Source organism: Mustela lutreola, chromosome 5, assembly GCF_030435805.1.
Source record: "Mustela lutreola isolate mMusLut2 chromosome 5, mMusLut2.pri, whole genome shotgun sequence".
NCBI lineage: Eukaryota > Metazoa > Chordata > Mammalia > Carnivora > Mustelidae > Mustela > Mustela lutreola.
The window spans coordinates 70,763,110-70,776,230 of NC_081294.1; the positions used below are offsets into that span (position 1 = coordinate 70,763,110).

The 13,121-nt window shown below is 39.4% G+C and overlaps 1 protein-coding gene across 10 annotated transcripts in view; it reads right to left on the bottom strand.

Annotated features, from left to right (window-relative positions):
- Nucleotides 1–11,168: 11,168 nt before the first annotated feature.
- P4HA2 (prolyl 4-hydroxylase subunit alpha 2) overlaps nucleotides 11,169–13,121 on the bottom strand; it is a 34,488-nt gene continuing 32,535 nt past the window's right edge. For all 10 annotated transcript variants that reach the window (XM_059174516.1, XM_059174513.1, XM_059174514.1 and 7 more), the window contains one exon: nucleotides 11,169–11,647. In XM_059174516.1, the coding sequence (XP_059030499.1) occupies nucleotides 11,577–11,647 (71 nt within the window). In that variant the 3' untranslated portion in view covers nucleotides 11,169–11,576. The remainder of the gene's footprint in view (nucleotides 11,648–13,121) is intronic.

Below are 13,121 nucleotides of genomic sequence, written 5' to 3' on the forward strand. Positions count from 1 at the left end.
TAATATTAAGCTGGCAAGACGCCCCCAAATTGATTTAGAGATTCAATGCAATCCCTATCAAAATCTCATCTGGCATTTTTGCAAAATTTGACAAGATGATTCTAAAATTCATGTGGAAATGCAAGGGATCCAAAACAACCAAATACTTTTGAAAAAAAAAACAAAGCTGAAGGACTTCTATTACCTGAAGTACCAAGAAAGTTTCCCTTAAAGACAACTATGCTTAGCCCACTGAAATAAATGAGCAGGACACTCATTTTCCTATTAGTAACTTGAGGTCAGGCTCAGGACACCCTCCTCACTCCCCCAACTCCCCCAAAATAATCAGGGAGTAAAGGGCCCTCTCTCTGAGATATCATAATTTCATCCAGAACTCTACAGTCTTTATACCTCTCTCCTTTGACCGACCAATTAGGAAAACTCAATCATTTGCTAAGTCCTTTTGTTTACAAATTCTTTCAATTGTCCTATCTAAGCAATGGGCTATTTGTTATAATAACAAAATTATGGAATTGACTATTGTCCAATTTCTTTTTTTTTTTTTTTTTTTTTTTTTTTTTTAAAGATTTTATTTATGTATTTGACAGAGAGAGATGACAAGCAGGCAGAGAGGCAGGCAGAGAGAGAGGAGGAAGCAGGCTCCCTGCCGAGCAGAGAGCCCGATGCGGGGCTCGATCCCAGGACCCTGGGATCATGACCTGAGCCGAAGGCAGCGGCTTAACCCACTGAGCCACCCAGGCGCCCCTATTGTCCAATTTCTATTGCTATGGAAATTAGCAGAACATCATTAAATTAACTTGCCCTAGGTCACCCAGTAAATGGTACTTATTGTGTAACTAGGATAGGAAGAGCTTACAAAGTGAATAATCGTGGTCCAAGTTAGTACCAACTAGTTCTGATACAACGTTCAATGAACTTTACAGGTAGATAAAACAAGTATTTCCTTATTGTTTGGAAGAAACCAATGCTCTAAATATTTAAGTGATATGTCCAAGTATAGACATTTGAGAATGATTTACTGCTGGCTATTTCCAAAACTGGAAATGTGAAAAAAGAGAGAAAACTTAATTAATTTTATATGATTTATAGAATTTTTTTTAAGATTATATTGAAGTGACTGTGAACATTGGAAATGAGGAACTAAGCCAACTTAAACAGGGCATTGTCCTAGTGTTATTCTGCTTTTGCTAAGTGACCTTAGGAAGAAAGCCTGGTATTTCTCTTCAAAACAAAACAAGAGTTATCACCAAGAGAGAAAAGACAAGTCATTAAAGCAAGAGCATATCTTTGCAACATACAATATAGTATAAAGCTAGCATTCAGAATATGTAAAGTATCCGTACAAATGATTAAGAAAAACTATAGAAAAATGCACTAGACCAAAAATAACTCATAAAATAATATCCAAATGGCCAATATATATATGAAATGTGTTCAATATCATTCATAATCAGAGAAATGCAAAACAAAACTACAAGATAAAATCACACACCAGTAGAAAGTCTAAAATTCAAGAGTGTGACAAACACAAAGATATGGTAAGGGAAACAGTGCAATGGAAACTCTCACACATGGCTGGTCAGACAGAAGATACTACTGTTTTAACAAAGTGCCATAATCTAGTAAATTCCAATGACCTAAACATTCCATTCTTGTGTATGAAAGGTGAGCTGATGAAGAAGAGCCAGGAAGGGAGGCTGGAGAAAAAGGGAGAACCAAGAATCACTCAGTGTGCTTCAACTAACCAGAAGAAAAAAAAAGTCAAAAATACCTACTGAATTTGTCCACTAGGAGGACCCTGACCACCTGACCAGAAAATTTCAGGAAATTAGCTGGATTAGACTTACTGTGTCAGAAAATGAAGACAGGGAAGTGAGAGGGCAATAAACACAGTAATATAGTTTTAAGCAGCTTGACAATTAAATCAAGTAGATAGAAAAGGTAACAACCAAGAGCCCTTAATGTACAAGGGAGGATTTGGTTATTACTTTAGGGTGGTAGAGGTACAGCAGATTCACGAGGTAAGGAAAGATTTTTCAGAGGCAACAGTAACATCAGACAAGGTAGACCTCTGCGGTGGGGGTGGGGGGAAGCCACTGATCTTCCGTATTACAAAAGCACTTTTAGAAAGGCACTAAGAGAGTCCCTCGAAACACAAGATTTTGGCTTTGTCTAATGCCTATGGCTTTTTCCAACCGCATACTTCTCTTTACTCTCAAACGATTTACCAAAAAAGTTATCTTTGGGGTGCTGGGTGGCTCAGTCAGTTGAACATACAACTCTTGACCTCAGCTCAGAGCTTGATCTTAAGGTCCTGAGTTCAAGCCCCATGTTGGGCCGGAAGCTTACTTAAAAACATATATACGTAAAATAATTTATTTTCCCCTCACTTCAAAAGAATAATGAATCTGCATAAAAGCTAAATAAACCTCAAGGAGGGGCGCCTGGGTGAGTTAAATCCTCTGCCTTCGGCTCAGGTCGTGATCCCAGGGTCCTGGCATGGAGCCCCACATTGGGCTCTCTGCTCAGCCGGGAGCCTGTTTCCTCCTCTCTCTCTCTCTGCCTCTCTGCCTGCTTGTGATCTCTGTCTGTCAAATAAATAAATAAAATCTTTAAAAACAAAAACCTCCACGAAGTAGCCTCAGTCTTAAAAACGATTTCCAAGATACCACTGGGAACCTATACACCCCTCCTCCGGGCTCACACACTGCTCCCTGTCGAGCAAGGCCCTCACAGGAACAGAGCTCACACGGGCCCTCCGCAGCCTCGCCAAGCGGGTCCTGACCTGCTGCTCCACCTGGACACGCTGAAAGGATAAGTGGTCACAATCCTCAAGTCAGAGCACCTGCAGGTTACTGTATCACCCAGGTTTCACTACCCCATACCATCTCTCACCTTCACCTCTTGGAAGGCCGCCATCGCCCCAACACTTTTCCAGAAACCTTTGGCACGGTTCCTTCCGGAGGCAACCACACAAGCCCCGCCCCTTCCTGGCGCTTCTCCCACCCAGCGCCAGTCCTCATCCGGGTACAGTCCAGCGAGCAGGAAGCCGGTTGTAGCATGACAAACGCGTGGAAACACAAAGCTGCTTCCTTCAAGAAGCTTCTATTCCAATTGAGGGATACCTACCATAAGCTAACGCGCAAGTAAATATATTATTTAACGAGGGGTGGTAAGTGCTATAAAGAAAAACAAATCAGGGAGGGGGGATGAGGACGCAGTTCCTTGGTAGTAGTCATCTTAGTCACCTGATATGCCTTCCTGGTAACATGGTATTTTATCGGCCCAAAGGGAATGAGGGCGCTAACTTAGTGACTATCTAGAAGAACAACTTTCCAGGGAAGAGGGACCAGCAAGCATAAGGGCCCTGAGGAAGCTAGTGTAGCTGGGGTAGAGGCAGCAGGAAGGGTGATGGGTGCTGACTCCGAGTCTCTCACACTTGGTAGGGATCCGAGGTGCCTACAGGCCGGTCAGCAGGACACTGTCCTCTTGTGAGTCCGAGTCACCCCTGCAAAACCAGCGGTTTTTGGCGTGACAGTAAAATTGGACCAAGGAGGAGGCAGCTTTCTCAACCATGTAACATAATTATGTTTAGGGTTGCCAGGTAATATGCAGGATACCCACTTAAATTGGAAGTTTCCAAAGGCAACGACTTTTTGGTATAGCTTATGCAACTCGTTTTTTGCCTGAAATTGAAGTTTAACTGGGTGTCCTGTATTTTTTATTTGCTAAATCTGGCAACCATAACGCTAGAGTTCAGACACCAAGTTTGGAAACAGGAACAGTGCTGTGCCAAGCCTTATTGGAGCCTGAGGCAAAAGAAACATGTGCCTCTTACATACATGTTCTTGTGTGTGTTCATGTGTTTAGTGGTTAATGTTCCCAAAATAGTTTTAAATAGTGAAAAACTGAAAAGCTGGTGAATTGAAATTCACATTATTTTAAAATTTAAATATTTAGATCAAAAAAGAAATACTATCAATTAATTTTCCTGGATTTAACGGAAGCTCACAAATTTTTCAAGACTTACTTCTCCTGACCAAGTACAATCTTAAATAATTTTTTAATCCTAAGTAATTTTTAATTAACATTGGTTTATTGAAATTTTTTTTTGTAGATGCCTCCACTGTGACTGGTAGTGTTTTAAAAAAAAAATCCCCCCCACACCAAAAAAATTTTTTTTCTCAAGACCACTTATATATTTGGATAGGATTCCACTAAGAAAAATTTGTGAATCTGTTTTATGGGATCCAAGCACAATGCTGGTTTTATAATTACAAAATTGTTTGCTGCCTAAAACCTCCTCAGATGGAATTTCCACAGGATTTAAACCATCAGGCTACTCTTTGCTTTTTGTTAATCAGATGTATTCATAGAAAATAGCCTTTCTCCATAGAAAATAAGTTCTCCAATTTAAAATATTTGAAGACATCTCCATTTCTAGAACATCTGTAATCTTCTTTAACTTCTATTTGGTAAACGTATTTCCTATAATAGTTGATACACTCATCAGTGATCTGTTCATTTCCAGTCTCTTTTCAAGTTCAAGACATATATTCATATCTCTTGCTAATGTTTTACATTAATCAAACATACTTTCAGAGTACTTGCTCTCATTTCTTAAAAGCAAAGAAATAAATAGGCCTTCTATTACGTAGGTAACATACTTTGTATATGGTCATAGGGAGCCACCCAGGCGCCCCCAATTTAAAAATTTTGTTAGCTAGCCCCTGTCCTTCTATATCTTCAATAAAACCAGTAAAACTTTCATCCCTTAAGACAGTCTTCCTGCACACATAATCATCTGACACATTTGTTCAAGGTGGGCTACATCTGGTTTACAAAGAATAAGGAAAAGTATGTTACTTCCTTTATTCCCAGTAGTGTTTCAATCTGACACAGTTTTCAAATAGCATTGTATGTTTCTCCTAAAATTGATTATGTTGAAGTTCTAACCCCCAGTACTTTGGAATGCAATATGACTGTTTTTGGACCTAGGGTCTTAAAGAGGTAGTTAAGATAAAATGAGGTCATTATTGCTGGGCTCTAAATAATATGACTGGTAACTTTTTAAGGAGTTGAGGTCATACACAACACACAGACCAAGGGGTGTCCAGAGCGAGGACTTAGTAAGCATGTGGCCATCTGCAAGCTAGAGAGAGACCTCAAAAATAACCGAACTTTCCACACCTTAATCTTGGACTTCTGGCTTCCAGAACTGTGAGAAAATAAATGTCTGTTGCTTAAGCCACTTTGTCGGTGTTATTTTATTATGACAGCCCTAGCAAACATAAAATTTATAAATTTGTTTGAATTTTATTAGACAAATACAGCACAGATTCCTTTTTATGATAGCTATATCAATATTATAGCAAGTTCAATTAAATAAACAGTAATTGGTTTTTCAACTTTTAGTACTAATCTACTTATCCTGGAAATGAAAACAATGTCTAAACTGACAAGTTGTAAAGTAAATGGGCATGTAATGGTGAATTTTATATGCCAACTTGCCTAGACTGTTGTGACCAGTTGTTTGGTCAAACAGTAGTCTGGATCTTCATCTCACAAATTAGACTGTTGTACAAAACAACCTTAAGCCTACACGGAAAACAAAAAGGACATTTATGTTACTAGGCAACCAAGAGAAGACTATAAATTGTAGAACTATCAAAAAGTTGCAAAGGGTGGGTAAGATGTAATGAAGGATAGTGAAAATAGCTAGATGATCATCTCTCAAATTTCCAAAGTTTTAAAATCAAGAGATAGCACTTTGCAAGCATATGATTTACATTTGGAAAAATGAAAACAGACAATGGAAAGAGGTAGCAGAGGAGAGCAAGAGGGTGGGGAAAATTATTCATGGTTAGCTCTTGTTCTTTAATTTCAAAGTCATGTGCATGTATTTTTAACTGGGATAGCAGAGAAAGCAAATTTTTACATAAGCTTCAAGCCCCAGATCTAATGTTGCCTACTGTAATGCCAACTTCCTGGTTAAATCAGATACTTTCCTGTTACTCAAGCACTTGGTTCTCTGTTGTCAGACTTCTATTTTACTTATCTATTTAGGAATCTTTTACATTACTCCAAATTATTTAAAGGTAAAAGCAGTATTTTATCTTTGCTTCCATATCATTTTATAACTGTTACATGGATGAAATATAAAAATAAAGATTTACTTATTTGAGAGAGCGTATGTGCACGGGAAGGGGCTGAGAGTCCTAAGCAGATTCCATACTGAGTGCAGAGCCCAACATGGGGCTCACTCTCACCACCCTGAGATCACAACCTGAGCTGAAACTAAGAATCAGATGCTCAGTCAACTGTGCCACCCAGGTGCCCCCAAAATACAAATTATTTTGAGCAAAGGCTTTGGGCAGCTTCCAGATCAGGATTTGACTCCCAGGCTTTTCACTGACCAGCACTGAAATCTCATGTGACCTCAGGTACATTACCTAACCTTTCTGAGCTCCAGCTTGTTATTCTAAAGGTTTGCCTAAAAACCTGTTACTCTAAACTGAATTTGCCTAGCAAATTCCCAAATGCATAGTGAAATGCTCAACTCTTTAGTGCCATATTGAACATGTTAATGCTAAGCTAAGTTAATAAAGATTACTGAAAATAGTTTCCTGTCTCTAATTTTGTCCTTTGTTTCCAGGACCACAATGAGATTGGTAGGTAAGCACCAAGAAATAACAGAATTCCTTAATGGTAGACTCCATGCTTAAAGCAGGAAATGTTCAAAATTAATGTGAAACATCTTGTTAGGCCATATAACAAAGGAAGATACCAAAGATAAGTTTTTCTGTATCTCTGTTTTATTTCACATGAAATGAATTTTAAACTCAAAAGAACAAGAGACATCCACTCACAGCTAAGAAGGAGTAGTTTCTGGTGGACCAACAGAACCAAGTTGCTTGTGGTCAAACAGAATCATGACAGCTGCATAAAACCTTTTAAAAATCTGTTTTAAAGGCATCAAAGGACTGCTAAAACAAATAGGACTTCAGCATCAAAATCCCAGGAAAGAATGATTCTCAAGTTGGTGAGCGAAAAGTCCTTAGTTTCTTTTATCCTTAGATCATGTTCTGATTATAGGCATGAGAATGCAGATAAAGGATCCAAGAAATGGACAGTTGCTAAGAGGCAGAGAAACCATCAGACATAGTGGCAGTCTCAAGGGGTAATAAAAGGCAAAAATTAGACTAATTTGTTGAATATTGAATAGAAGGGAAGGGTAGAGAGCTTAGTCAACCACTCAGCCTGTTCACCCATTAAGACATTTTCTGAATTCTGAAGCTATGCAGAATGTAAAGTTAAGGAGGAAAACCTAAAAAGAAAATGCATTTTTCAGGCAGTATCTAGATACTAAGGATACAAAGATTAGAGCTGTACAACTGACAGAGGGCCAGATCCAGTTAGCACTCTGGGCTCTCAACTGGAAAACCCCTAGAGGACTAATTCTCTCAAGCAGGGGAGTGGGGAATGAGGATAAACCAGAAGTAGAGTCAAGAAAACTGAAACCCAGCCTTAATTAAGTTGGCTGAGACTCTGATTAGATTAAGTTGATCAGTCCCCACTCTGCCTAGTAGAGGGAAAGGATGAACCCATTGTGTAGGGCTTTGTCACCATCCAGAGACTCTCTAATTCGTCATACACAATGTCGAGCATCCAGTCAAAATTTATCAGCCGTACCAATAGAAAGGACTAAATGATCAGCAGCCAAGAGAGAGGAAAAAAAAAAGATCTACAGAAAATTTTTATCATGGAGTTAACAGACAAGAACTTTTTTTTTTTTTTTTTTTTTTTTTTAAGATTTTACTTATTTGAGAGAGAGCAAAAGAGAGATCAGGAGCGGGAGGGAAAGGCAGAAGGAGAAGTAGACTCACTGCTGAGCAGGGAGCCAAGTGCAGGACTCAATCCTAACACCCCAGGATCATGACCTGAGCCAGAGGCAGATGCTTAACTGACTAAGCCACCCAGGCACCTAGACAAGAGCTTTTAAATAGCTGATTCATTACTTGGAGAAAAACATGGATAAAACACAAAGATTAGTTTCCTGGATAATTAGAATCTATTAGAAATTGAATGGGTAGATATTCTAGAACTGAAAAATGTAAGAACTGAAATTAGGAACTCAGTAGATGGGTTTAGGAGAAGTGATAAATTAACTGGAAGACAGATGAATAGAAAATATTTAGTAAAACACAAGTGGGGAAAAAAGGTTGAGAAACAAGAGAAGAGTATCAAACCTGAAACTGAAAATGTCTAACATTTCAGATTATTGGAGTCTCAGAGGAGACACGAAAAAATGCGACCATAATAATATTTGAATAATGTCTGAGAAATTTCCAAAACTGATTAAAGACAACCTACAAATTCAGAAACCCTGTACACCTCAAGCAGAAAATAACAAGAAACCCACCATCAGCACATCATAGTAAAACCACCAAAAACCATAACAAAAGTCTTAAAAAGCAGACAACAGGGAAGGGATGTGGGGTGGGAATTATTTTCAAAGGAGTAACAAAAGGACAAAAGAGCTGAATTTTTAACAGGAATGGTGTAAGCCTAGAAATGGTGGAATTTCATCTTTAAGCTGGCTAAAGAAAAACATGTAGAAGAATTTAATAGAAAAGAGAATAAACTGGGCCCTGGGTGGGTTTAGCCTCTGCCTTCCACTCAGGTCATGATCTCAGTGTCCTAGGATCAAGCCCTGCACAGGGCTCTCTGTTCAGCAGGGAGCCTGCTTCCTCCTCCCTCTCTGCCTACTTGTGATCTCTCTGTCAAATAAAGAAATTTAAAAATCTTAAAAAAAAAAAAAAAAAAGATGAGAATAAACTAGAAAACAATTGTAAAAATTACCCAAAATATAGTATAGTTATAAAAAAAAATGAAAGCAGGTTAAGAGTTAAGAATAGTATGATATAGTCTATGATATAGTCTATATAATTTACATATAATCAGAGTTCCAGAAGGAACATAGAAAATATTAAAAGAGAAAATGGGGATGCCTGGGTAGCTCAGTCACCTAAGCTAAGGTGACTTTGGCTTGGGTCATGATCCCAGGGTTGAGCCCCGCATTGGGCTCCCTGCTCGGTGGAGAGCCTGCTTCTCCACCTCCCTCTACCTGCTGCTCTGCCTACTTTTGCTATCTCTCTGTCAAATAAATAAATAAATCCTTAAAAGAAAAGAGAGAGAGAGAAAATGGCTTAATAGTTTTCCAAAACTGATTAAAGAGACTACTATATACCTTCGCGAAGCTTGAAGACTGTCAAATGGCGGGAGTGGAGATGACCCACGTAGCATGCCAATAATTTTTCCATTGTTTCTCAGTACTAAGCAAATCTTTCCGTACTCTTGCTGCTATACTGGAGTTGCTACTCTGTAAATTGTGTTTCCCATATTCCTTCACCAGCTGACATCTTTTAGGATCTGCCAATAGAAGGTCTAGAAGATTACATGGCATTAGATAAGTGACAGGTGCCCAATCCCAGCAATTCTTTTTAGAAGAGTTCTCATTTTATATATTAAAAGCCACTGAGAATTAGAGGTTTGATTACTACTATAGCATAATCCTATTCTATCCTAACAAAATACGCAAGAAGATTTTAAGTAGGCCCTTGCACCAAGAAAAATAAAACCCAGGTATGTGAAAGACATTAACGTAAAAGACAAGACCATAATGCTTTTGGCAAAGAATATAGGAAATACCTTCATCATTTTGGAGAATAGAACAATTTCTTAAACAAAATATAAAAAGCATTAAATCAAAAAGGGAAAGCTTGATAAATCTGACATAAAAATTAAGAACTTCTGTTCATCAGAAGACAAAACTTAGACTGAAAAGACAAACTAGAAAAAGGAAGATACTTGCAAAAAAAGGGAAGATACTTGAAAACCCATAGCCATCAAAGAGCTTATGTCTATAATATGCTAAAAGTTCTAGTCAATCAGTAAGATAAAGACTTGAAAAGACAGTTAAAGACAAAACCTAGGGACTAATAAAAAGGTATTCAATGTCACCAATAATGATGTTAAAATAGATAATAATATGCATATAATAAGCTAGCTGTGGTGCCTGGCGCCTGGGTGGCTCAGTCAGTTAAGCATCTGCCTTTGGCTCAGGTCATGATCCCTAGGGCCCTGGGATTGAGCCCCTTATTGGGCTCTCTGCTCAGTGGGGACCCTGTTTCTTCCTCTCCCTCTGTCCCTCCTCCAGCCTGTACTTTCTCTCCCTCACTTGCTCATTCTCTGTCTCTCAAAATAAATAAATAAAATCTTTTTTTAAAAATGCTAGCTAAAATGCAGAAGTTTGACAATACCAGATACTAGAGAAGGTTGGAATAACAAGAATTCTCATTCACAGGTGCCTGGGTGTCTCAGTGGGTTAAGCCGCTGCCTTCAGCTCAGGTCATGATCTCAGGGTCCTGGGATCGAGTCCCGCATCGGGCTCTCTGCTCGGCAGGGAGCCTGCTTCCCTCTCTCTCTCTCTGCCTGCCTCTCCGTCTACTTGTGATTTCTCTCTGTCAAATAAATAAATAAAATCTTTAAAAAAAAAAATACACGATTCCATCTACAAAACATTCAAAATCAGGGAAAACAAAATAACTACTTATTTAGGGAAGTAGACAGGTAGTAAAATTACAAAGCACAAAGAAGTAATTACCACAAATCACTAGACAATGGTTACCACTAAGGTACTGGAAGCAGGACAAGAGATAGGATCCAGAAGAGCGTTACAAGGGACTCCTGAGGAGCAAATTTGAAAATGATCCCTTCTCTAACCTGGATGGTGGTCACATGAGTGCTCGTGTTCACCTTCATATTCTTTAAATTGTACATCTAGGTTTCACAGTTCAATGTATCTCCAAATTTTTAAATAAGAAACTTCAAAAAAACTTTTCAGATTTTAACAACAAAACAGTTATGAACATACATGATCACTATGTTCTCTGGAAAGCAAGAAGAGACTGTTTCCCTCACTTTCCAGAAAGGATACCGAAGTATAGAACTGTAAGTGTTGAAACCAGATCTAGAACCCAAGGTCAAGGTTTCGCCAATCAAGTATTCATTACCCAGATTCTCCCAGCAAAGAGGAGATGCATAGGAAAGAAATTATGAATGTGGTATAAGCTCCCCCATCTTAAAAAAGATTCTGAATAAGGCTCTTTAAGGCTTCTGGCAGGGACACTTTATTTTTTGGTTAAAGCCACATTGATTGAAATGCCATAAAAACAAACATGTAAACAAGGTATCAGAACTTTGGTTCACTGAAAACACCTCACACCTAAAACATCTGAGGTACAAAGGCACCTTGCTAGGTGCTAGATAGCCTGATTCTGCTGCAGCCACCCTGACCCAACTTTTGTGGCCAGAGGTGGCACAGGCTGACCAGAGAGGTCAGGACCCAGGTCACCCAGGACCCTCCCCAGTCGGTTCTCCCTTCGCTCCAGACAAACACTTATTCCAACAAAGTCCCAAGTGATAGGGCCTGGAACATACAAAGGTGTCTGTCATGTTGAACTTGAGGATGACATGGGCTGTAGGGCCAGGAAAGGGAGGTGCAGAAAACGAAGTCAGTCAACTTCTGTTGATCCACATGGCCTCAAGAACTCCTGTCCTCGTTCATGGAACCACTTATTGGAGACTGTGAACAAAAGGAAAGTATGTTTCAATCCTGTTGGTTAGTTTAGCAGCTAGAATGAATGACTCCTTCATGATGAACCCCACACTGGGCCTTGGAACTCAAACATGAGTAAGATATGGTCTCATACCTCAAGTTGCTCATGAGCTGGTAAGGAAGAGCTCTGTATAGATAACTGTTCAAAGGTGATAAAAGATACATACGTGTATATTGCCATGGAAACTGAACCAAAGAGCATCTAACCATGAAGAGGAGACTCCAGGCTGGGACATGATACTGAACAGGAGTTATCCAGGGAAGAAGATGGATATACCAGATGACTCCTTTATCAAGGTGGTCCAAGAAGTGGGAACAGGATGAGAAAGACATCAAGGAATGAACCACTCTGGCATGTATGAGGGACCCCAAGCAGCTTGATAATACTGGGAAGGAAATGAGATATAGAAGCCAAGGGCGAGGAAGCCTGTCAGGACTGTGGAGGGCCTGGACATCAACGTCAAGACCTGGGGGCCAGCCGACCCAGTGTGTATACTTTGGGCAGCAGAGGAGCAAAGCTGGTGCTAGCACTGTCTGTCACCTGAAGCTGTGCCCCCAATCCATGTGACACACCAGTTCATTCCTTAACAAAGACTCTTAGAATGATAAAACAAATTTATCCCAATGCACTACTAAAGCCATAGAGCTTTTAAAGTAGAAATGCACTTAGTTGAAAAAAAATTGTCTACAAAGCTTAAAATGAATAAACAGCCATTTTCTACCCAACCCTTCCACTACCAAACCCCACTTCAAGAGGACACTCAATATCTTTCATTGTTTCTTCTATTTAACCACATATTTCTAAATAACATGCTTATACTGCTATCTCTTGACTTTTGTTTAATTCTTTTATTCTATCTCTAAAACACATACTTATCACATCCTATCTTCCCAATAGTGTTAAATCACAAATTTTAATTAAATCAACATAGAGTGCTTTCATTATCATGTCACATAAATGCTGCTCATACCTGAGCCACCCAGCAGTGTATGCTGACATTTCTCGTACAATATTTTCTTTTCCCTGAAGTCAGCAATTGTTCATTTTGTTTCTAATTGCTTAACTTTCTATGAACCTACCACTCTTACCCCCAAAACTCTCCAAGAGGTATAAACACCTCTGTTTGCAATCACTTCCTATCATCCTCACCCAAGCCTCTCTCTGGTTCACCATAGTGCTTCCAGAACAAAGCTCAAAGCTCTGGCTTCAGTCTCTGTAATTTGGTCCCAGACTTGAGCCTCATGTTCTAGTCCCTGTGCCATAGGCCTTCCCTTATTCAAGGGACAAAACAGCTGGACCCCACACCCATGATGCTAGTTTTAGTGTGGGCCTTGTTCCATGTGAGCCTTGCTTTCCTGGGTCACCCCTTCCCCATTCTGATTCCAATTCTCTCCCACTGCTCCCTCAAAGCCCCTGCCTGAGGCCACTCCTCTGGGAGCC